Raw genomic sequence first — 26,926 nt, 5'->3', positions numbered from 1 at the left:
AGCGGGTGCAATTTTCCAGATCGCAACCCGCTACCGGCGAAATCCCGTGGTTGTCCTATGAATAATTTTTAAATATATATATCGATGCATACGTTCACGTAGAAGGGTAGTTTTTTGAGGAAATGATAATGAGGGTGATATTTTAAAGTGTAATGTAATTAATTTTGAACTCTAAAGCATGTCGACATTTTTTAAGGTGGTTTTTCCACTCTTAAAACGTTTCTGACCACGAGGGGTAGGTATTTATGACTTAGGAGTAATTTCTCGGAAACGTATTAAGGTACCGACAACTCAGCGGCGCCCTCTAAGAAAATCATTCAAAAATCAATAAATTAAACAAAATTACTAGGTTATATTTTTTTTCTATTTTTTTGCTTTACAATGAGCTATGGATCGCTTTTGTAAAGTCAACCCTTATTTAAAAAAAAACTATTCCCTGCAATGAAAAAAAAGTATTAAAAAAATGACTAGGCCAGATTTTTTTGCTATTTTTTTGCTTTACAATGAGCTATGAATGGCTTTTGTAAAGTCAACCCTTATTTAAAAAAACTACACCCTGCAATGAAAAAAGCATTAAAAAACAGTATTAGAAATATGACTGGCTAGACTTTTTTGCTATTTTTTGCTTTACAATCAGCTATGAATCGCTTTTGTAAAGTCAACTCTTATTTCAAAAAACAACCCCCTGTGCTGCACAAGCGTATTTAAAAAAATGAAAAAATCAAGATAAAAGACACTTGTAAACCATAAACACGATATTTTTAAAGCATAACTAAGGAGCAAAGTCATTGTTCGTCCCTAATCGTTACAAAAACAACCCCCGTATTTGCATCCGAATACAAACCTGAAGACTAAAGTCAAAAATTGTATAAATTAATTGTTAGCACTTTTGTCCTCCTGATTGTTGTGCTCTCTCATTATTCTCCAATTTCATATAAACACGTATTAAAAAAGTCAATATCGACATAGTTCGAACTTACTTATAAAATAGTAACATGGTACTTTTAAGCGTAATTATTTCTCACTCATATTCGTTTCAAAAATAACCGCCGCAATGTATATCATTTTCCAGTCTATGTGTGTATAGTCAAAAAATATAATTGACTTTTTCTAAGCATCTTTTAATGCCTTTAATTAACTACCAGCACGACAATTAGATTTATCAGATTTTGGGCTCGATATTGGCAATTTTAAATAGCTCAAAAATTAGAGACTCTATTGTTACAGGAAAATTCCCAATAAGAATGATTTTTTACAATTTAATATCTATGAGGTAAAGTGGGGTTGATTTTAGACGTCAAGGGTTGGAGTAAAAAAAATCGGAAAAGGTATTTTTGAGAAACCCACAAATAAAAGACTCCATTGACACTGGAAAATTTTCAAAAAGATTATTTTTTGACACAGTTATATCTCCGTGGTAGAGAGGCGTTGATTTTAGACGTTATGGCTTGAAGTCAAAAAATCGGAAAGGGTATTTTTGAGAAGCCCAAAAATCAAAGACTCCATTGACACTGGAAAAATCTCAAAAAGATTTTATTTGACCAAGTTATATCTACGTGGTAGAGAGGGGTTAATTTTAAACGTTAAGGCTTGTAGCCAAAAAATCGAAAAGGATATTTTCAAGAAGCCCAAAAATCAGAGACTCCGTTGACACTGCAAAATTCTCAAAAAGATTATTTTTTGACAAAGTTATATGTCCGTAGTAGAGAGGGGTTGATTTTAGACGTTAAGGTTGGAGCCAAAAAGTCGGAAAGGGTACTTTAGGAAGCTTAAAAATCAGAGACTACATTGGCACTGGGAAATTCTCAAAAAGATTGTTTTTTTTTTAAATGTTATATCCACGTGGTAGAGAGGGGTTGATTTTAGACGTTAAGGGTATGGAGCCAAAAAACCAGTAATGTTATTTCTGAAGAGTCCAAAAATAGAGACTCTAGTAGCACTGTAAAACTTAAAAAAGATTAGTTTTGGATAAAGTCAAGATTGCCTGTTAAGATGTGGCTGTTTTTACACGTTAAGGGTTAAACCCCAAAAATTGGTGCTAGTATTTTTGACAAGCCCAAAATATCGGACACTCTAGGCGGGATAAGTTTCAAGTGCGTTCCCGGAACTGCTTCTTGATTTTATTTCGCTTTGGCGCAGGATTAATCTCGGAACCCTTGATTTTAAATCACAGGTCTATAAGTGTTAGGTGTCAGGCCACGCCTCTGTAATATCAGGACCTGAATTCTATGCTTTTAGATCACAGAGTCCGAGAGTTTAAATCACGTAAAAATGTGTGCTCTAAAATCACACGCTTGGTTGAATTAATCTATTGAAATTTCGCTCCGGGTAATAACATACTAAAATTCCGAAAAAGATTATTGCTACTACGTAGATATCACATCTGCGTAGTCATATCTAAGTAATATTTAATCATATCTAATTATATCTATGATTTTTGGGTTCCTCAAATATAACCACTCCGATTTTCAGGCTCCAACCCTTGACTTCTAAAATCAACTCCTCTATACCACGTAGATATGAGTTTATCACAAAATATTTTATTTTAAATGTGCCCGTGTTAATAGAGTCTATGATTTTTGAGCTTCTGAAAAATACCCTTTCCGATTTTTTGGCTTCAAACCTTAACGTCTAAAATCAACCGCTCTCTACCACGTAGATATAACATTGTCCAAAAATAATCTTTGTTAACATTTTCCAGTATAAATGGACTCTTTGATTTTTGGGCTTCTCAAAAATACCCTTTCCGATTTTTTGGCTTCAACCCTTAGCGTCTAAAAGCAACCCCGCTCTACCACGTAGATCAGAAATTGTAAAAAAATGAACTTTTTGAGAATTTTATAGAGGAAATGGAGTCTTTGATTTTTAAGCTTCTCAAAAATACTTTTTCCGATTTTTTGGCTTCAAACCTTAAGGTCTAAAATCAACCCCTCTCTACCACATAGATATAACATTGTCAAAAAATAATCTTTTGTAAAATTTTCCAGAGTGAATGAAGTTTTTTATTTTTGGGATTCTCAAAAATACCCTTTCCGATTGTTTGGCTTCAAACCTTAAAGTCTAAAATCAACCCCTCTCTACCACGTAGATATAACATTGTCAAAAAATAATCTTTTTTAAGATTTTCCAGTGTTAATGGAGTCTTTGATTTTTGGGATTCTTGAAAATACCTTGTCCGATTTTTTGGCTTCAACCCTTAACATCTAAAGTCACCATCACTCTACCACGTAGATATAACTTTGTCAAAAAATAATCTTTTTGAGAATTTTGCAGTGTCAATGGAGTCTTTTATTTTTGGGTTTCTCAAAAATACCTTTTCCGATTTTTTTTACTCCAACCCTTGACGTCTAAAATCAACCCCACTTTACCTCATAGATATTAAATTGTAAAAAATCATTCTTTTTGGGAATTTTCCAGTATCAATGGAGTTTCTAATTTTTGAGCTGTTCAAAATTGCCAATATCGAGCCCAAAATAAGCCCAAAATCTGATAGATCTAATTGTCGTGCTGGTAGTTAATTAAAGGCATTAAAAGATGCTTAGAAAAAGTCAATTATATTTTTTGACTATACACACATAGACTGGAAAATGATATACATTGCGGCGGTTATTTTGAAACGAATATGAGTGAGAAATAATTACACTTAAAATTACCATGTTACTATTTTAAAAGTAAGTTCCAACTATGTCGATATCGACTTTTTTTTAATACGCGTTTTCATTACATGATATTGTTTTTTTATATCAGGTTGAATTTTGCAAAAGCGATTGAAATGACATTGTAGAATAATGAGAGAGCGCAACAATCAGGAGGACAAAAGTCCAAACAATTAATTTATACAATTTTTGACTTTAGTCTTCAGGTTTGTATTCGGATGCAAATACGGGGGTTGTTTTTGTAACGATTAGGGACGAACAATGACTTTGCTCCTTAGTTATGCTTTAAAAATATCCTGTTTATGGTTTACAAGTGTCTTTCATCTTGATTTTTTCATTTTTTTAAATACGCTTGTGCAGCATAGGGGATTGCTTTTTCAAATAAGATTTGACTTTACAAAAGCGATTAATAGCTCATTGCGAAGCAAAAAATAGCATAAAATGAAGCCAAGTCATTTATTAATAGTTTTTTTTTTATTGTAGGGGGCAGTTTTTTAAAATAAGGGTTAACTTTACAAAAGCGATCCATAGCTCATTGTAAAGCAAAAAATAGCAAAAAAATCTAGCCTATTCATATTTCTAATACTATTTTTTAATACTTTTTTCATTATAGGGGTTAGTTTTTTTGAATAAGGGTTGTCTCTACAAAAGCCATGCATAGCTCATTGTAAAGCAAAAAATATCAAAAAAATCTAGCCTAGTCATTTTTTTAATACTTTTTTTCATTTCAGGGGGTAGTTTTTTAAATAAGGGTTGACTTTACAAAAGTGATCCATAGCTTATTGTGAAGCAAAAAAATAGCAAAAAAATATAACCTAGTCATATTTTTAATACTGTTTTTTAATACTTTTTTCATTATAGGGGGTAGTTTTTTTTAATAAGGGTTGACTTTACAAAAGCCATTCATAGCTCATTGTAAAGCAAAAAAAAAACAGCAAAAAAATCTAGCCTAATCATTTTTTTAATACTTTTTTTTCATTGCAGGTGCTAGTTTTTTAAAAATAAGGGTTGACTTTACAAAAGCGATCCATAGCTCATTGTAAAGCAAAAAAATAGCAAAAAAATATAACCTAGTAATTTTGTTTAATTTATTGATTTTTGAATGATTTTCTTAGAGGGCGCCGCTGAGTTGCCGCCAAGCTAGCGCCGCCCTGTTTTCTCAAAAACTAATAGAGCAAAAAAATTATTATTTTTTTTGTAAAAAATGGAAAAAAATATGCATTATGTGACATTTTGTTTTTCTTTAGTGGCGCCGCTGAGTTGTCTGACCTCGTATTATATATTATCAAAGAGTTACCTGTTGCATACGTTCATGTGGAAGGGCGGTTATGGGAACATTATAATGAGAGGGAAATCGGCAAGTTTTATTTTATTAATTTTGAGCCCTAAATCATTTTTAGATTGTTCAAGGTGGTATTTAAACTTTTAAAACGTTTTTGATCACGAGGGGTGAGTATGTATGACTTAGGGATAGTTTTTGAGGAACGTATTATATATTATCAGAGAGCAAAAAAAGAGCAAAAAAATATCAACTAACAGTGTTTTCATAGTTGTATTATTTTTTATGCTTTTTTAATACATATATATGTTCCGTTGTATACGTTCAGTAGGAAGGGTAGTTTTTCGAGAAAATTATTAAGAGGAGAAAATTTGGAAGTGCCATGTAATCAGTTTGGTGTTCTAAATCATTTTTGCATTGTTCAAGGCGGTTTTCCAAATTTTAAAACGTTTTTGATGACGAGGGGACGGTATGTATGACTTAGGGGTAGTTTTTTAGTAACGTATTATATATTATCGAAGAACAAAGAAAGAGCAACAAAATATCCACTAACAGTTTCTTCTAAGTTTGATTGTTTTTATTGCTTTTCTATACATATAAACGTTCTGCTGCATACGTTCACGTGAAAATGTAGTTTTGGGGAAATTACAAAGAGGGCGAAATTTTCAAGAGTCATGTGACTATATTGAAGTCCTAAATCATGTTTACATTGTTGAAGGTAGTTTTTCAATTTTAAAAACGTTTTTGGTTACAGGGGGTATTTGTTTAAGACATAGGGGTAGTTTTTTGGGAAACGTAATATATGTCATCATAGAGCAAAAAATAGCAAAACAAATCTCCACTTATTGTTTATTGCATTAAAATAATTTTTAGTTCTATTGAATCGTCCATCTCGCAGAGGTAAATTCATATCTCGGGGGGGGGGGGGCAATAAAAGTGTCCGTATACTTTATCGTATGTGTCTGTTTGGGAGAGGTAGGTTAACATGGGTTTTCCTATTCCTAGAGTCGGGGTATCATGTAAAGTGGCCGTAAACAGAGGTATCCGCTCTGGACAGGTTTGCGTCAGTAGAGGTTTCATTGTAGTGTAAGAGGAATGTTTATTTGTACACTTAGAAGAAGAAATTATGGAAAAAAAAGTTTGAATTATTAAGATTTTGAAAAAAAAGAGTATTTCCCCGATAAAAATACAAGCAGTAAATTTGTTATCAGATACAAAATGTCATACGAAATTATACAGACGAAAAATAAAAATGTTCTATATGAACTTTGTATTGAAATTATATTATTTCCACAAAAGTACACACATTTTTCTATAAACGTTAGACAATAGATAATGAAGGAAAGAGAATAATTACCTTCATTTTTAGAAAACCGATTCCAACAACGAAATTAGCCATCCAATTGACGAGAACAGCAATAGACATGGCAGCAGGCCTAGGTCCTTGGGAGAACAGTTCTGCTGTTATCATCCACGGAATAGATCCAGGCCCCACGGCAAAGAACACCACAAAACTCAGTGTCGAAACCACCGAAAGGTAGGACATCCAGTCTATCATTTCCTGCACGTAACCAAAAAACTCCTATGAGACGGTAGAATCAAGTTCTTCTTTCCTGAGCAGCTGGAGGAGCTTCAGGATAAACTCAATAAAATTTCTAAAAAAATATCTCCTACAAATCCACATGCAGCATGCAGCTCAATCCTGTGTAGGGTGAAAAAGTGTAAGTGAAAAACAGCGTAAATACAGCAATGTGCATCGTTGTATCATCCTTCACTCGATGTTATTAGCGGTGAAATGCTTAATTTCTTTAAATAAAATCTTAAAATCAATTTTATTACAGAGTCCTTTTTTCTCATTTGTAAAAGCGATTCTTTACTTGGTGCTATTAAATCAACGTACTTACAATTTACAATTCTTTTATCTTAAAGGAATCCGAACAAAACTGAGTGCGATTTTTTAAATCAATACTAGTAAAAAATTTCTCTAGATTTTATTTAAGCTGATGATTGACAGCTGATGGGCCAGGAGGAATTAGTAATAAATCAAAGCGCTGTAAAGGTATAATTTTAGAATCAATCAACATTTCAGTTTTATTCCAAAAATTATGAAGCTGAAAATGACTTTATTTTGAGTAAACTTCTCAATTTCATTACTCAAATTTTTAATTATAATGAATTAGTTGTTTTAGGGATTTTTTTTATTTCTGAACAAATAAGTTAAGAAAGCAGGATTCTACCTTACATGAAAAATATTTTAATATTTGCGTTGAAGAGAGTTAAATTTAATTTAAAGACTTGCAAAAATGGTGTAAATAAATAAAAGGAACTTATAATAAGGATAAGATAATATAATGTTTTTAGATTGTCTTGTAAGAAATGGAGGTTATTTAACCCCGTAGGGATTGCATTACGAATGAGTAAAAAGTAATAAAAAGGGTTTTACAACATTTCCAAAGTAAAGATTGCTTCAAATGAATTAAAATTTTTAGGATTTTAAAAGTTTTTGAAAGATTTCAATATAGTTTTAAAAAGAGTTTATAGAATATGTTGAAATATTTCAAAAAGTATATCCCACTTTCAAAATATTCAGGAAAGTTTCAATAGATTTTGATACATTGATAGTCCAAAAAATGTATGATACCACAAATATTACACACGATTGCGAGGAAGTGACATAATTTGAAGACGATATCTTAGAAAATCAGAACATCGAAAATTGTACCCTACGACTAAATATTTAAAAGATTTCAATAAATTTATATGAATTCCGAACGACTTGACAATATTCTAAACGATTTTTAAAAACACAATTAAAAAAAATTATCTCTGAAGGTTTTCAAACATTTTTAAAGATTTAAGAATATTATTCAAGTTGCACGAATTTTCAAGACATTTTAAAACAGTAGCGTAACTACGGTCAGGAGATTTGTGTTCGGAGTAAAAAGGCACCCCCACCTTTACGATAACATGTTATTGTTCAGGGTGAGAAACAGATTTATTTTGAACTCTTTCTCATGAATTTTTTGTGATTGCCTTATAATGATCCTTGGGGACCAGTGTTCTATAGAAAACTTGAAACATCGATAGTTACGCCACTGGTTTAATAGACTTATTTTTCAGTTTTTAATAAATTTGAAAACATTTCAAAATATTTAGAAGGATACTAATATATTTTTCAGGTATTTAGTAATTCTAAACAACGTAAAATAATTTTTATTTTTAATTTCTTCAATTTTGACAGATTCAAATTGATAATAAAATTATTTCACGCTGTTTAGGCTGTTCATTTAATATGATTTAAGCTTGAACCTTTAGTCCACGTATCTGGTAGTTTTGTTCCAGAAAAAATCCTACTTGCAATGTTTTTAATGTGCAAGTTTCGTTAAGGGGTCTTTTTTGACATATCAAAAATGCTAGAACGGATCGATTGCCAAACCGGGTTTTTTTTTTAACAGTTCCAACAGTTACTTTTGCGCGGACGGATAATTCCCATTGCATTTTAGAGCAAAATGTCCAACAGAAAAAGAAAGAAAACAAAATTCTGAATAAATTTTTTTCAAAAAATAATCCGCTAACTTCTGTTGGTTCCAAGTTATGATATATTGAAAAACCCCCATTTTTAAAAATTTTTAGCGAAAAATCACTAAGTTTCAAAAAACTTTCATTTATTCTCTAGGAACTTTGTGGTGCGATCCACAGAAAATGAGGTATTTTTCAAAAACATTACTTCTTTGATTTTTGTCAAAAATGCAACAAAACAAAAAATGAAATTTTTGAAACCTTACAATTCCACAAATAATAGGTCTAAAAGACTCTCTCTTTCTTAGATAAACGCAGATTTTCGTAGGCTATATTTCATCCTCTGGCACAATCAACGTAAACTGAACTTGACAGGAGTTATTTGGAAAACACTAAAGTCCACTTCTTGCCCGTAAAATCAGGCCAAAATGGCCAACTTTAAGGGGTCATAACTTATGACCTATCATAGGTCGGATATTGTTCTTTTTTTGTTGTAATTACAGAAAATTGAGTATAGTTTCACTCATCTGTGAAACACTTTTCCGTACAGTGATTATTTGCGAAGATACACAGTATTTTTGGAAATTTATTGATTTTTCGCTGTAAATTAAAAAATGGGGGTTTTTCAATATATCATAACTCGAAATCAATAGAAGTTAGCGGATTATTTTTTTAACAAAATTTGTTCAGAGTTTTGTTTTATTTCTTTTTTCTGTTAAACATTTTGCTCTAAAACGCAATGGAAATTATCCGTCCGCACAAAAGTAACTTTGGGAACTGTTAAACAAAAAAAATCCGGTTTAGCAATTGATCAGTTCTAGCATTTTTGATATGTGAAAAAGGACCCCTTTACGAAACTTTCTCATTAAAAACATTGCAAGTCGGATTTTTTCTAGAATTTCACACTTTTTTCGACGTAATGCCTTGACTATTTTGAAATTTAAGAACGTACGAATCTCAACGGTTTAGCAAAAGGTCGTTTAATTTTAGAGTTTAGTTTAGAGTGAATGATTTTGTAAATATTATTGTTTTAAGATATCTTTGTTCGAAATACCCTTTTCCAGAAAGAACACTACTATAAAATTGGATATAAGACTTTTGAAAGCGGCAAAAGCAATATCATACCATTTCGGGAAACATGTCTTTGGAATTGTGTGATCATACTTATTGCCGGGAACAAGTTCCTAGCAAACCATTTAAACTTCTTGTGGTCTTTTTCACTTAAGTGTACTGACACTTAAAATCACCTTGAATTTTTTACATTACCTTTCTTATATTGCAATACAATAAAGAAAAATGTCCTATTTATATTAAAATGTTAGAAAATATTCTATAAATGAAGGGCTGTAGTGCAGAACTAGATAACCAACAATTTTATTGAAAATAGATTTATTCTTTTCAACCATTTAGCATTGATATTTCTTGAGATTATGATTATTATTAAACTAAAACATATATATTTTCTTGTTTTTTTTTCTCGAATTTTCAACAAAAAATGTGTGTCATACTGTGATAATGTAATATTCAATTTCGATTTTCTCGGAACAGGTTAATTTGTTTAGATCAAATATTTGATATTCTTATTTAGCATCTACATATATCACAAACCAGTTTTTATCTGAGAAAAAAATGTGAATTAGATTTTTAATCGCCATCCAAAACCGATTTTGAAAACCCACGTAATGTTAATCTCAAAATTCTTGGTCGATTTTCTCGGAATTGGTTAACTTTTTTACACCATAATTTATTAAACCTCATTCATATACTTAATATCTCGAGACTTTTTAAATTAAAATTTGTATCACAATTCACAGCCGAGCCTACTCGAATTTTAGGTTAGCACTACTTTGAGATTTTCAACTACCATATTCAGTTTCTTGCTCCCCTGAAAAATGATAATTTTTTCAGTTATTAGTTCTGACTGCCACCCCTCAACTATAGTACGTATGATAAAAGTGGTATAATATTCTCATTAAATGTTTATAATATACATGACATCGCTTAAAATAGATTTAATTTTATATCTTTAATATTTTTCAGTTAAAATATTGTTTTTGTTAGGGAATAAGATAAGAATAAAAATAATTTCTTAGGATTAGTTAAAAAAATGTTTGGAATGTCCCAGTTTTATAAAACTTTAAAAGAGTTTAATTTATCTTTCATTGCGAAACTATAAATCTATTATTTAAATTTATAAACACGATTTTTATACTGATATTATACAAGTTCTGTTATATATAGCCGTTTTTAAAAGAAATGTTTTCTTCTAGAAATTTATAATGAATTTGAAATTAAAGGCGTGAAAACATATTGCTGAGTTAATACAAAGATGCCATTTAAGATGTTATTACAACCTGATAATTGTTTTAACTTCCACATCAAGAATTAGTGAATAACGCAATCTAAATGTGTGAATCGAAGCCTGTAACAGGTTTGAGCTAAATGAAAAGTAAGTTGATAATAACGAATGTCAGATAATTATCTCCTCCAGATAGTCACGAAAGAGGTGACAGATGATGGGAGGATGGGAAGAGGTTAGGGGAAAAAAAGATTCAGTAAATCAAAATTAACGCACTTGCAAAGCATCGTTCACTGAATAATAATGCATGTCTGAAAAAAGTAAAAATGCTTCAAAATAAAAGAGGGCTACGGAAATCGAGTTTAAATCGCAGAAATGAGATTCAGGCCAAACGTTGAAGCCATTTTGTCTGATTTTTTTTCCATAAATCCTCTAATGAGTATAAAGACACTCGCTAAAGTCCGCTACTTGCGAAAAAAATGCTATTTTTCGTGTAAAAATTAAATACATTTTCCTCGATAGCCTCGTTGTAGTAATGTGTTTTACTATTCAATAAGCAGGGAGCAGGTCAGGCTGTTTTCGAGCACGGATTGTCTTTTGGGCAAAACTAGAGAGAAAACGAAAAACTACCATTAGTTACGTTTCAAGTCTGCAGGTAATGAAATGCCAGCTATGGCCAGCACTGATTCATTCAGGAGCGATCACACCGTATACGAAAAGTAGAGGCTTCAGCCCAAATGAGCGGGTGAATTCCCAAAAAGTACCATTTTCGATAACTTAAGCCTAAAGTAGTACCTTGTACATTCAAAGACAATAGAAAAGCTCTCTGTATAAAAAGGCCAATTGTACAAACATACAAAATATCAATAGTCTGTAATTTGTGATGTTGTGGTTTCGATCAGGTAAATTTAATGATTAAAGATGTTCAATTTTTTTCGATATAATGGTCAGTTTGTAATATAATATTACTAGAGGATCTCTTTTGTCAAATTGTTTAATATTTATTTTTACATAAATTTGTAATATTATTATTAAAAACGGAGTTAATATTTTTAGTAACCCAATTTCACGCAGGCCCAAGTGCGAATTGCCGGAGCTCAATACACGACCCAGTGTTGGTCCAATTTTGGCAGCCAAAGGTCGGCTAAATATACTGGGCCAATATCGGCATTTTAATCGGTCCAGTGTTGACACAGTATTGGCAGCCTATATTAGCTATTTAAATTTGCCAATTCTCCACCAATGCTTGGCCCAGTATTGGCACCTTATTGCGCCAAGTCTCAAGTTTAGTATGGGGAACATGTTTCACGAGGATCAGTCAAAGTCTGGCCCAGTGACGGCACATTACTGGGCCAAATGCCGCTTTTACCACGGCAAACCATGTTTTATTTAAATCAACGCAATGTTGAGCCAGTGCTGGCAGCCAATATTGGCTATTTATATTTGCCGATCCGTCATCGATGCTTGGCCCAGCATCGGCACATTTCCTGTCAATGAAAAAAGTTGTAAAGTAATCTACAACAGAAAAAAACGAAATATTACGCAAAGAAAAATGGTAATCGATTAAAATAATTTTACTGATATTCCTGTTAACAGTTCGTGTATCTTACACTAACATAACTTCGCATAATGATAAATATTTAGAAAAAGAGAGTTTAAATTTGCTACTTTAACTTTTCTGAACTGTAGCTTATGAGGATGGCTTTTTCACAGAGTTTCAACTTGTCGGTTTACGGTAGGTTTTGCAACTTTGCATTTCCAGTTGCTTGCACCCACTTTAAGCCCACTAAACGGCGTGTTGGGAACTTATGCCCTATCACTTGTCTATTATTAATTTTTTTAAGTCTACAACCACTCACTGAACACTTTTTTATATCCATTTTAAATAATTCAAAATAATTATTTAACTGTCACCAGTAAACCATGCAACAGACAACAACAATATCAAATTTATTTTGCGCACACGCGCGTAGCCCTCGGCGTTTCGCGTCGGCGCCATGTGCGATGGGCATGAGAACTAATTTGACTCCCCTCCATGCCTCTCAACGCCCCGCGCCAAAGATTTCTAAATTTGCCATTTTCCCTTCTTGAGTTGACTGAGCCTGACAGGGATCATTCATATATTACGTAAGACGTTTTTCTTTTGTTTATATCGTTGTGTCCTTCTCAACTTCACAGCAATTTTATGCTCGTCTTTATTCAAACAAAAGAAAAACATCTTACGTAATATATGTACACTATGGTACAGGCATAGCAGATTGATGGTGAGGCAATTTTTATTATGAATTATATACAACAACTTTTAAACGTGTTTTTCTCAAAACACGATTTTTTTAAACTGCTGCCATGATATCCCGAAAAATATTTGATTGTTTCTGCTCAAATTTATACAGCATCTTTAGCGCAATAGACAACTTCAAGTTGAACTAAATGAATGAAGATTGCTTTGTTATTTTTGTAGCACTGATATAGACCCAAAAAAAGGAGTAAAATTGAATTTTTTTCTAAAGCTTACAAAAAGTTTTTTTTTCAATTCTTTATTTTAGTTCTGTGCAGAGTCTCAAGTCTTGCAAATAAATTGGCGTATGGTTTTTTTATTTCAGATTATTAGAATAGCCGGAATCATGGCAGCAGTGGAGCACCTCCTCCTTTATATATGTTATATAAAAAAAAACATTTGCAAAATTTATATTTTGCATCGTTTCAAGCTACATAGTATCATATAGTCCACTTATTTCATTCGTTTTTATTTTAAGTGTTGACTTAAATATTTACTCTGAATATTTATTCAGTAATTACTTGTATAAAATGAATATTATTTTTTAAATAAATTCATACATTCTTAGTATTTTTTATTTCTGCCTATTGATTTAAGTTAGAATCTAGTTCGATAATAATAAAAATACTACCATAATTATTATATTTTATTGACGAAAAACTGTGCTTTTGTATTTTGTTTTATCACTCCATTTGCTTATAAAAGAATACAAATTTAAAGATACATTGTTTCAAAATTAAATTAGTTAGAAATGCTTATGAACATTTTGGCACATTTTCTTTAGATGTTCAGTGTTTGTGTATATTTTAAATATTTTAATTTATACTGCTAAATAAGACGACTTTAAAAATTCCGAAAACAAAACTTCTGACACTGTAAAATTCCCGAATAATAAAATCAAAGACATTTTGTATCAATGTTTAAACTATATGGAAATTATTTCTTGAATTTTAAATAACAAAAATTGTATAAAAATTATATAAACAAATTAGTCTAACGAATGTGCAGATTTTAAAATAAAATTGATCATTCAGAAATACATTCTTTTTAATTATTGTTATTTAACTTTTTTTAAATTATTTAATACAGTTTTGACCGTTCAAGAAATTTCTCTGATAAAATTATTTGTTTATTCCATTTGAAAAAATAAAAATAATATTCAACAAAACCATTTTTTTATTCTTTAAATTCTGGAATTTTCTGGTTCGGCCATTTTATAATTCGGTAATTTTCTGTGGAAAATTTTGTTTTTATGGAATTTTCAAATAGGGTAATATTCTAAACTGTGGTGAATTTTATTATTCAGGAATTTCTCAATTCGTGGTTTTTATATTTCGGCAATTTTATAATTTTTTGAGTTTTATTCTTCGGGATTTTGCGGTCGTCCGTTGACAAATTGCTAAGTTCAAACTTTGAAACAAAATTGGTTACACCAATCACATTGACTAGAAATGTGTTTCAGTGTTTTTTTATATATTTAAATTTCAATTTGAAAGTGCTCAACATTTTTTGGAAGATTCAAAAATATATTTATTTAACCCATTTGTATACGCTGATGAATCATAAAAAATATTCCATAGATTTTTTTGAAACATTTGCATCTATGTTTCATACAACAAGATTTTTCTTCACATTGAAATCTTTTTCTATGAAAGAAATACATATCTTCATCTGATAATAGAATATGCAGATGACTCAAAACTTATTTTTCTTCTTGTCTAACACAGATGCTGTAGATCTGATAATGTATACTTTTGACCGTATTTGAAAGCGCCATTCATTGTAACTACAGTAGATACTATCAAATCGAAATTATCATTGTTTCACGGAAATAATTTTCTCTAGAAGTTAAAAAGATACTTTGTTAATTCAAAAGTGTATTTAACACTTTAAATATAACATTTTTTCGAAATAAACGTGCATTTATTTTTCTTAACTTTATACGCTTGAGCTTCATATAGTCGTCAATATTTTAATCTATAGTAATGTACTTTTAATTGAAAAACTCGAATCATTTCACTCAAAGAAAAATTTATTGGATTATTGACATAAACTGTTGTATTAATGATGCAGAATTTAAAAGCACCGGCACTTTTGATTCAAGAGTACTTTTTCTCAGTGTACACAGGCAATCAGACGCTTAAACGGATACAAAAATTAAACTCGCTGGAGATTCGAAACCTACCTAAAGTACCTAACTCGTATGTACCTAAGCCGATGCCTTAGCCAATTACGCTATTGAACCGCTTGCACGTTCATGACAAAATCTCGGCCATGTTTTTTTGCTAAAAGAGTCAGGGTCCTCTTAAGAATGCATTCATTATTTTTTTATTTTAGACATAGTATAAGAAGGTGGGTTAAAAATTATTAGGTGCAAATTTTAAAATAAAATATTTCCTTCTAGGCTGGCCCGACTTGAACCGATATTTGGTTGAAAAATCATGTATTTTGTTTAAAAGCTGTATTTTTCAGTGCAAAATTAATATTCTAGGTTGCAAATACAGTCGACGCTATTTACCTTGCCGCTTTCCCTAACTCTCGGTCGTGCTCTTCCCCCACCACGACCGCGACGGCTCGGCATCCGAGAATTATTCCGCTCGCTATTTACGTTACCGTCAATGGTTTAGGACTTTTAATGCAATTTTAAAGTGCAAAAAGTCATGATATGTTTTGTTAATGAGGCTTATAAAAGAATTTAGAAATCATAATATTTATGTGTTATGATTATTTCCTTGTCACGTGAGATGACCTTAAGTATGGGAAATTTAATTAAAGGTTTATCCATAATTCGTAAATGCTAAACTATTTTTTAGTTTATTCCGCGAGAGAACGACGTGCTCACAATTTTTTGAAGCCAAATGTGAGATAATTACTTCCACAATATGTATTCTGAAAATCGAACTTTCACTGTTTGTAAACACTGATCAGCGCGCGGCAACGTACGTAGCGAGCGAAACAATTCGCATCAAGCACCACGCATCAAGATTAGCCTCGAGAGTGGGGGAGCATCGTTTCCATGAAAATTACTCCCTTACGGTCCCATCTGCGGCAAGGTAAATAGCGTCGAATGTACAACTTCTTGTTTGAATATTGAACTAATTTGTTAAGAATTAATTTGTAGACTGAAGATGCGTCATTTTTGTTCATCATTCATCTTTTTTCTTCAAAATTAACCTATTTTCTTAAAAATTAATCTTTTTCAGTTGAAACGTAAATAATCAGCCCAGTAACCCAGGTGCGAAATTTTTTTCGGATTCCAGAGGTTGACCATCGGACAAAGTCGGCCCTGCTTCGGAAACCGATCTACGGTAACCAGAATTGGGTAAACTAACGTGTTTGCAAGTTGTCACACTCCCATCGACTTTTAAAAATGACGTCAGTGGCGGGGGAAAAGGCGACTGCCGGTCTAATTGTGGCCCAATTTTGTGCCGACCGTCGAATGAACTGTGACAGATCGGTCGATACGACCACAAGAATGCAGCCGGCCCGATTCTGGAAGCAGAAGCCGGTTAGCCACAAGTCACTTTGAAGCACCCGACGGTGGATCAAACTTTGGCCCAAATCTGGGCCGGCCGTTGGTTATACTCTGGTTTATTATTTGAAAACGACCGAAATTTGGATACGAATTAATGATTGTAAAATAGTCTTAACTACCTAAAAAGCAGAACATCACACGAAAGTTTAAATAAAATTGTCGCAGTACGCGAAAAAAACAAAATATTACACAAATGAAAATTAGTCAAAGTGAGCGCCAAAGAAAAAATTATATTCCTGTTAACAGTTAATCTAGTTTATATGTACATGATGACGTATAATAATAAAAAAAGTAATGAGAAAAAGAGTTAAAAAATGGGGTTTCAACTATTTTCAGACGTGGCTTATGGTGATCGTTTTTTCACTGACTTTCAATTCTATAGGTATGGAGTAATGGTTAAGACTTCCTACTGCTAGACAATAAATTCAGGTATAGATTTAGGCTCGAAACCCCATAGCGTTAGAAAACTTCTTTTCAATATAATTTAAAAAAATGTAATATATGTATTCATTCAAAGCAGGACCATTAAAATTTATAAACAAAATACTCGCAATAAATTAGTATTTATTTTTTAAATACCTATTTTTATGCCCTTAGAATAAAACAATAGTGGGTGTAAAGATTATATTGAATAACAAAGTTGTCCCTGCATTGTAGCCCAAGGCTATGTTGATCTCGTAAAATACACTGGCCCAATATTGGGTACTCATGTCGGGCCGATGGTCAGCAAAAACTTTGGCCCAGCGTGATCATTTCACTAGTTGGGCCGGTCTTCGGCTAACAATGTTGGACCGAGTTTTACAAAGTAAGGCCGACTTAGGGCCGATGAGGAATTCGCACATGGGCAATGTATTTTAGAGGAGTCATTAAATCCACGACCAGCGCGCCCTCATGGAGTCCTCGGCAACTAAACGTGAAGTGAACCTACCGGTATCGAAATCGCCAAGTTACTCACAGTGTCCACGCTTGAGCCAAGCTGGGGGCACCCAGCCTAGTTCCAGCTTGTATTTCCTAGTGGCTATAGCGCGAGCCTGGTTCAACAACAGGTTCGGTTACCGTTGTGGACGTTGTGGATCGTTGTGCAAGGAGAGGGACGTGTATGAGAAGAACATGATGGATAGTGCCAATAAAGTTTTTCTTTTAGATTTTCCACGTCAAATTATTCCCTGCTTGACACTATGATTAGTTTTTTCTTCAAGTTGACGTTCTCGATGAACGTTTTTTTTTTAGATTTCATGAAGTTTTTATGGAAAAAGGAGCAACAAGGTGCGTGATATGCATAAAATGAACGTTTTCAGATTTGATCAATTTTTGATAAAAGAAAAACAAACCTTCCTAAAAATAAAATTGCGCTGAGCGGAATCGATAATAACCTAGAGTCAAGACAGGACCCGGCTCGGCGATCGAGCCAGGCCCCAACCATATTTAGCGTTTCATTCTAGCTTGACCCAGACTTAATCACAAGGCCAGAGCCTAGTTTTTCCAGGTTTGGGCCCGTTGAGGCCCGTGAACAAATTTCCACACGGGTACCGATTCGTGCTACCAAAAGTTTCAGAACCCTATTCGTCTTCTCAAGTGAGCCAAGTACCGTACATGCGCAGTAGATGGTTTCTACTACCGCGCCTCTCGTGGAGTTCCCGGAAAGCTTACTGTTCCCCAGCCCCATCCACCAGATTAGTGCGACAAAAAATAGGCTAGAGTGCCAGAAGAAAAAATCCGAGCACGAAAATTGCCTGCTCCCTGATTCGCTGCATAGCATAACACATTACTACAATAATGCTTTCGAGGAAAATTTCTTTCTTTTAATTTTTAAACGAAAAATAGCATTTTTTTGTTGTTGAAAAATAGGCATTCACTGAGGCTCTGCATACTCTTTAGAGTATTTATACAAAAATTCAGACAAAATGGCTACACCGTTTGGCCTGGATCTTAGTTTTGCGATTTAACTTCAATTTTCAGGACCCTTAACAATAATGATGTCAACTTTCACGTTTAAAATCCAAGTGAAAAAATAAAGCGTAAATTAAATCCAAATTTCTCTGACACGTGCAAAACTAAACTCTAATAAAAAAATTCTGGGATTTGAAATTTTAAACTCCAAACCGAAAACAAACCAATTCTTTCTCTTTATTATGTATTTTTGATTTAAAAAGAGGTATTTGTACACGTGCTTGTTCAAATTTATCTGTTTTCCGTTTTTTTTTGTGTTTACATTTTTTAAATTTCAAAGATGACTGTTATTAGAATTAACATTTTTTCTTTTACACAGAATCAAAACAACATGTCTTCATGAAACACACTTATTTAAAAAGAACAAAATATTTTTGAATGAAATAAATTCACGACCCTGAAAAGTAAAAGGGCCTTAACAAAATGTGAAGCGGTGTGAGTCAGCAAAGATTGTAGTGCTGATAAATTAAATAAATAAATAAGTTGGTTTCTTGCAGGTGTAGGAAACTTAAACTAAGATGAATGATAAGGAGGCAATTAAAATGAGTTGTCCATGAATTAATATATAAAATTACGACAGTGATAGTCTCACTCTTGGTGCAGTGCCATCCTCCTGCTGTGAACAAAGTGTTAGGCACAGCACGAATTTGCATGTACAGTAGCCGACGATAATGTCTTTGCAGGGTATATTCTAAGAAGTGATTTTATCCTTGAGAATTACTTTCGTGAAAATTTAAAAAAATTTAAATAAATTCAATAAGTCTGTGCAGAAATCTGAATTGGGACAAAATGGGCCACTGCTTTTAGTTCTGGTCCAGAAAATGGATCAGAGCCTAATTTCTGCACAAGCCTTGAAGTTTATAATGTTGTTGTTAATTAAGAATTATTCAGGAATTTAATGAAAAAATTGCCCATACAACCGTTTCATGTTTAGAAAAAATCGACTCGAATGATTTAATTTAAGTATAACTTAACCAAAAGTAATGCAAACCACAAATTACTTTTTCTTAGTTGGGGTCGTAACATGACCGCTACAGGTCCAGTGGGCACGTTCCATAAACATACACTGTTCTAGAGACGTTTCAAAGACGTAATTGGAACATAAAACGTTTTAAGAACATTATTTGGCCTGACTTAGGACAGTTCTTAAAACCTTCGAAAGACGTCTTTTGACTTGTACGTCCAAAAAATGTTTTTAGGACGTTCCAATTACGTTCTTAAATGTTGTGCCCACTGGGTGTTCTATAGATTATATGTGTAAATACAGTACCTTGTATATCTTTTAATTTGAAGAAAATGGTGTCACTTTTCTATAAATGGAATAAAATTATAAAAAAATAATTTTATTCTTCGAAAAACAACATTAGCCATAGTCATTTCTGAAAAAACTGTTCTCGTTAAAAAAAAAAATTATTTTTACTAAGTATCAATATTGTCAATTTCAAGATTATGATCAAAAAGTTATTTCAGCGTTTTAAATATTTATAATAATTAATAAAAAACGCTTAAAAATCCTTAAAGACCACTTTATTTTTACGAGTTATGATTGGCGAGTGAAGTCCGACGTCAAAGGTTTTCCAAGTCACATACCGGTGTACAAACGCAGTGATATTTAAGCCTACAATTATTATCCGAAGCGATTTTTAAACAAATTTCAATCTTTCAACATGGCTCAAAAAGTTATAGCGTCATCAGACAACTTGTCTGAAGTGAATATGTTAATGCTAAGTGACTTTTTTATGAAAGAAAGTATTTCAATACTGTCGAAACATCCCAGATGACAATTCGTGCGACGCATGTCACCCGCATCATCATAATTATTATTAATTAATATAAATATTTTTCCTTGCTTATATACTAAATTAAAAATTGTTGACAAATTTCTTGATGAATTCAATTTATTTTTCAACTTATTTAAAAATGATAAACATCCTAAGTTAAAAAAATTTCAATTATTTTAGTCCTCAATAAATTTCAAGTAAAATTATTTTTCTCCGTACATTCATTTGTAATTTGATTGATTGAAGACTGACTGAATAAGATTGAAAATTGTATGCAGTTGAAAATTTAATTTAAGTTTATATCAATTTTAATTTCGACATAAAAATCATATAGAATTAGTATTTATGAATTTGAATGAAGCGCGCTCCACAAACCTAGTCAAATATCAATGCAGGTGGAAATATCACAGAAAAAAGTAAAGTTAAATTTAGTTACATGTAAAATTTCTTACTCTTAAAGTTTACATGCTATTAAGCGAAAGTTTATCCTACGATGGAATAAAAACTGTCGTCTGCTACGGCGTCCTTAGCAGCAATGTGAAAACGGCAAAGTATGAGTTAATTCGATCTATAAATCAGGATATCAGATTTGAAACAACACAGAAAAACCAATGTTAAAATTTGTCGCAGGAAGGACTTGCAGCGGTTAGAAATTAAACATATTTCGGCGAAAGTTTCACCGAGGTTAGGAAAATAATTTCGAACTCATCGACTGCGTCACCATGGAGAATATATATAAGGAGACCAATCTGTAATGCATGGACTTCACCAAAAACGGTCACTTTTCTGTTGCCAGAAGTACGCACGCACACGTGCGTAAAATGACACGTATAGTTCAAAACTTTCCGAGCGTGGCGTGCCAACCGCACTTTATAAAAAATATGGTCGCCTCCATTGTTTTGATTTGACAGGTCGCTTGAACAAATAAATAATTAATAATCAGACAGGATTTTGTGAAATGTTTGTGGAATAAAAAATTATTCGCCATGGAAGAGGTAGGTAGTATGTTTATGAAAATATCACATTACCTTTACCAACACTATGAGTGCGACAGGTATTCGACGCGTTCGTAACAAAAACAGTAAAAATACAACTTATACCACTCTGAAAGTCTTGTGCACTAAACTTGAAACCACACTTGTTGGAAACTTTCGCTTTCATACAGCGATTTTTAATTTTAACATCCGTGCCTTTATTCACAAACTATTAATTGTTCAATCATTATTTATTTACATTTGACTCGCGTTCACATCGGCATCCATATTTTTTGTAAATGCGGTTGGCACGCCACGCTCGGAAAGTTCTGAACTATACATAAGTGTGATTTTGCACATGTGTGTGTGTACTTCTAGCAACAGAAAAGTGTTCATTTTCAGTCTCACTATTTTGGTCTCCTTATGTCTATTCTCCATGTGCGTCATGCTGAAGCGAGCAAATTTCGATAAAACATGTAGAATCAACGACAGAAAACACGATCAAAATTTGTTCTTACTAATGTATCTTCTCTGAAATAAACTATACGATTGTAGACGAATTAGAAAGTATATAATTCAATTTAGCAAAAAGCGTAAAAAGGAACTGACAGATAATGATCCCCATTTCTCTCAAATTTAATGAAGTTAAACGAAGATAGATAGCGCTGACGTCGTAATTCTCGCTACATCTCGAATAAAAATGGAGCAAGTATAACACGCAAAATTATCCAGGCAAGGTTAAAAATAGGAAATTATCTGCGATGCATGTACATTTTATCTGGCCAGGTTAATTTTGGATGCGGTGAATCTTTCACCTGAAATCGATGTAAAGGACCCCGCACTAAATATATGGGAAAATGGCTTTCGGTGGTCATATTTTCGCCTACACCGTTGACTCATATAGCGCGCTTCTCAAAACGATCAAACGCTAAGCGCCCAATACTTTTAACTTGACTAATTAATCACTTCTTTAAAGGCAGAAATGGTACCCAAAGTAACATTAGTAACTAGTGCTCACATACAGATAATAACATTCTACCCTTCGCAAGACGGTTGAACGCTAAGCGCTCAAGATCAGCGAATAAAACCAATCCTAGTAACTTTAGCGACAAAAGCGATGTCACTATAAGAATCACACTTCAGAAAGTATTCAGTAATATGTTTAGCCAAACCAATGAGTTATATTGCGTGCTTCTCGAAACGATCAAACTCTAAGCGCCCAAGATTTGAACTTGACTAAGTAATTACTTTTTTAAAGACAGAAATGGTATCCAAAGTAACATTAGTAACTAGTGCGCATATCGATAATAACAGTGTACCCTTCGCCAGAGGGCCGAACGCTAAACGCCTATGATCAGCGAATAGAACCAATCCTAGTAGCTTTAGCGACACACGCGATGTCTGTATACAAAACACGCATCAAGAAGTGGTCAGTAACATGTTTAGCCAAACATGTCGCTAAAGCTACGAGGATTGGTTCTATTCGCTGATCATGGGCGCTTAGCGTTCGGCTCTCTGGCGAAGAATAGAATGTTATTATCGGTATATGCGCACAAGTTACTATTGTTACTTTGAATACCATTTTTGTCTTTAAAGAAGTGATTAATTAGTCAAGTTAAAATCTTGGGCGCTTAGCGTTTGACCGTGTTGAGAAGCGCGCTATATGAGTCAACGGTGTAGGCGAAAATATGACAGACCACGATCTGAACCGTGATTTCTATGTTTACATCGCTTTTGTAACAAAATCTGTTGTAATTCGTTTTATTCACTGATCTTGAGCGCTTAGCGCCGCATGGCGCTAAAACTGTCCATTTTTTTGGATTTTTTTACGAATATTTCATCCGGCACTTATAACCTTAAAAATCACAAAGTTTCAGCTAAATCCACCGGAAGCCATTTTCCTTGACATTTAGTGCGTTTTTTTGGTGATAATTTGACTCTCGAAATGAGACAGCTGTGACAGCTGACCGGTGTCGATTGTTTTTAATTACGAATACGCGTATTCCACTTTTGCCGGTTAGGTTACCAAGAAAAATATTGCAATTTGTTAACTTTTTTGTTGCAACTTTAAGTTCTTTCAATTCGATAAGAAAATATTTATAATTTATGTTCATAAGTGGTTGTGGTAGGCTGAAAAATAGCTTCAAAATAAGACCAAGATATTGAGAAATGTTTAATATTTTGTAAGTCATTGAATATTTAAGAAAACATTGAAATGTACAGTATTTTTCCAATATCTACTTTAAAAATAGACAAATTTCCTTCATCTAGGGCTTATGTTCTACAGCATTTTGAGAGAAAGAAACCTTTTAAAGAGAAGATTTTCGAGCTCTTGCATAATTAAAATTAAGAGAACTTATTTAGTTACCAAAAAAGAGGTGTGAGAAAAATGTGACCATCCCTGTACGTCTGTTCCTAACATAGGAATTTTTGAAACACGAGTTGTTTAAATATAAGAACATTGTGATGACCTTTTGAAAATAAACATTTTATAAAATCTATTCACTTCCTCTTTTTTTTAAATAAAAAAATAAAAAATATTTATATGTCCAAAAGAATTAAAAGGACTCACTTTAAAGACTTGTCGATAGAGGATATTGTTTACCTGAATCTCACCTTTAACCACGAGCGACAAAGTGGATTTTTAAAAATTTTTGACATATTAGAATATTGATAATATGATATCATTTATTATTTTTAAACATAAATAATCACTATATGCAAGCAATATGCGTATCACTTAATGACTCATGACATGCGAACGATATGCGACTCAATTGATGACACATATGTCGGAGCAGGTAAGAGCATTAGCACATGTGCTAATACTTACGTTAAAGTGATCTTTGCAACAAAATATAACCAAAATTAAGGTGTTACAATCCACTATTTCAAACCAATTTTTTCTTTTGTGAGCCTTTTGGTACACATATAAATAATTTCGAAATTATTTTGGCACCTAGGTACAAAACACCAGTGATAAGTACGATTTTCCTGTATTTCCATATTAATTTCTTCAATTGTTAATGTGATACAGATGTGCATGGAATGCATGTATTTTGTTAGAAGACTTTCATAGATTTTCATATTAAAATTAACAAAACATTTTATAGATTGAAATTGAAAAAATTTCAACGCCTCAGATTTTTCAATTTTCACGATTTTAATTATTATTCAAATTATTGTCACTTCTGAAAAAAATGTATGAGTACAGTGAAAAGTATAATTTTAAACGTTCAACTTTAAAATTGTACATTGTTGAACGATTCAATTTTAAACTTCGAGAGTTAAGTAAATTTTATGATTTCAGTTTTAGATTAGAAATTGCTAATTTTTCAGTTCTTCATACATCAGAAGTGTATAATTAAAAAAAACATATATTTTAAATCGCGCCGAACACGCTAATCAATTCAATTTCCTCCATTCTTATTCGAAATTTTTGCAACTAAACCTGAAATTTAAAACAAAGGTTGACTGGGTAAGGGCTACAATCCTTTAAAATGCACTTTTATATGCCCTTAACGAAATATCCCAAGAATTAAGATGTTTAAGCATTATTTATTATTTAATGTTGATTAAAAGATGGATTAATCAGCTGTTTTATTATTGCTTGGCAGTTGGGACAAATAAATGAATTTATCAAGTAATATTAAAGTTGGGTAGTTGTAAATAAAACTCTCCTTAGAATATTCGCTGCTTCTTTTAAATTAAGGAAAATAAGGAAAAGACATTATTTTCTGCCACTGTATATTTTTATGAATTCCTACTATTGTTTAGTGCAAAAGCACAAGTGAATCCTTATGTACAACCCTTTGGGTATTATTTCACAACTGCTGTCTGTTAGAGATTTTAAACTTTGACGATCCATTTAAGAGAGTTACATTTTTCTCGTCCCTGTGGAAAGATTTCCGAAATTCGACTCTGCAGTTGTGAAATTGCCTTTAGCAAAATATTATTCTCAATGCAATAGAACGTATTTCAACATTCATTTCATGACTTATTTCTTTAGTTTATATTGTCCTGCATTGAACTTTCTACTTTGCCCAAAGTCGTTAAATAATTTTCGAACAACTCCGAAAAAGCAACGAGAACCCTTGTATTATATGCTAGTAAGGGATATTGTTTTAAAGTTTCAACTAACCTTTATAAGGAAGGAGATAGTGATGAAGATGGAAAAGATAAACATTCCGCCAAGACCGTATAAATGTAACGTCCGTCTCCCTGTCCGGTCCATAAGAAAAATGGAAACGAGCGTCATAACAACCATAATTGATCCTATACCGATGTTCGCGAACTTGGCGCTCTCTTCTGTTAAGCCGGAACTTATGAACAAGCTCGTTGAATAGTAAAACACCTTAAATAAAGAATAAACAATGCACATTCAGTATTAAATAAACTCTAAAGGACAGTCGTCCGTCGACGATATCGAATTATTGTTATTTGGATATTCGGACCTCCTATTTGTAATTCCAGTATGTCCTCGAGTATCTCAAATTACTTAAATTAATAAAAGAATTTATTAAATTAGATAAATATAATTTTAGTTCGTACTTCAGATCAAGAATGAAGCTTAAAGCTTAAAGATTATATAATTGATAGTAGTATCAAGTACACCCATTTGTATTTGATGCGAGAAATGTATTTTAAGAGTCGAAATCATGTCCAAATAAAGTAGCTAATCGCCGTAGGGCGAGAGTCTAGTTATAATGTCAGTCCCACCAAATTCGGTGACTTTCAACGATGAATCCAAGGGTAACCTTGGATTTGACCTTAAGGCTCTTTTTCAAGGTCATTTTAAGGTCACATTCTTTACGTTGATTAGACTCAGATTTTGAATATTGATGTTGATTCTGGAACCAAAAATGGGGGTTCCCATTTAAAAAGCTGACCTTAAAATAACCTTGAAAATGAGGTTCAAGAGTAATTATACCAAGAATGTCAACAGCTAACATCGGGCAAAGGATAGCCTAAGCTATTCCAACTTTTATTACATTGCAGATGAACAGAGAAAATAATACGCACTATAAGATAAGTGTAAACAGGACAACAAGATCATCGAAAAATATATAAGGAAGAAGAAACCAGGGGCGCACAAACCATGTATGAAAAGTAGCGGTTGCTACCCAAACTAAAGGGGAAGGGGGTATCCAAGAGGTTGGGTGGGTGGGGTGTGGGTTTGAGTGGTATGAATTGGTAAATGTAGATTTTACTGAAAATAATACTAAACAATTCATGACTTTAAGTAAAAATGAAGAAAAAGCGTTTTTTAAAATAAGAAAATAGCCCGTCACTACCCCGGTGGCGGAGGAAGTGTGCACCCCTGTAAGAAACGAAGATTTAAAAAAGAGAATAATATGTAAAGTGAATTTTCGGGGATAGTAGTGTCGAGTTACAACAGCTGTTGTAAAAAAGTGAAGAAGGCGGGATTGAATACTTAGGAGATATATTTAGAAAAAGTCTGGGAAAGTATGAGGTTGACAAAGATTGCAAAATTAATATTAATAGACAAATGACAGGGTTCAGTGATTAGATGCTAAAGAAAATGAGGCGAATTTTAGACGATGAAGAGAAATTGAAAGAATTGACGAAATAATTAAAATTATGTAGTGAAAGAATAGGTGGAAGTAGTGTACACGAATAGGGGACCAGACGCTA

General features: G+C 32.6%; 1 protein-coding gene across 12 annotated transcripts in view; it reads right to left on the bottom strand.

Moving 5' to 3' along the window:
- LOC117177406 (glucose transporter type 1) overlaps positions 1–26,926 on the bottom strand; it is a 583,769-nt gene that overhangs the window by 181,117 nt on the left and 375,726 nt on the right. For 11 of the 12 annotated variants that reach the window (XM_033368061.1, XM_033368060.1, XM_033368059.1 and 8 more), the window contains 2 exons: positions 25,413–25,625; positions 6,293–6,517 (listed from right to left, as the gene is read on the bottom strand). In XM_033368061.1, the coding sequence (XP_033223952.1) occupies positions 6,293–6,517; positions 25,413–25,625 (438 nt within the window). The remainder of the gene's footprint in view (positions 1–6,292; positions 6,518–25,412; positions 25,626–26,926) is intronic. The other variant, XM_033368062.1, reaches the window with a different exon arrangement.

Source organism: Belonocnema kinseyi, chromosome 7 (genome assembly GCF_010883055.1).
Source record: "Belonocnema kinseyi isolate 2016_QV_RU_SX_M_011 chromosome 7, B_treatae_v1, whole genome shotgun sequence".
NCBI classification, from domain to species: domain Eukaryota; kingdom Metazoa; phylum Arthropoda; class Insecta; order Hymenoptera; family Cynipidae; genus Belonocnema; species Belonocnema kinseyi.
This window is presented reverse-complemented; position numbering and strand designations above follow the sequence as displayed.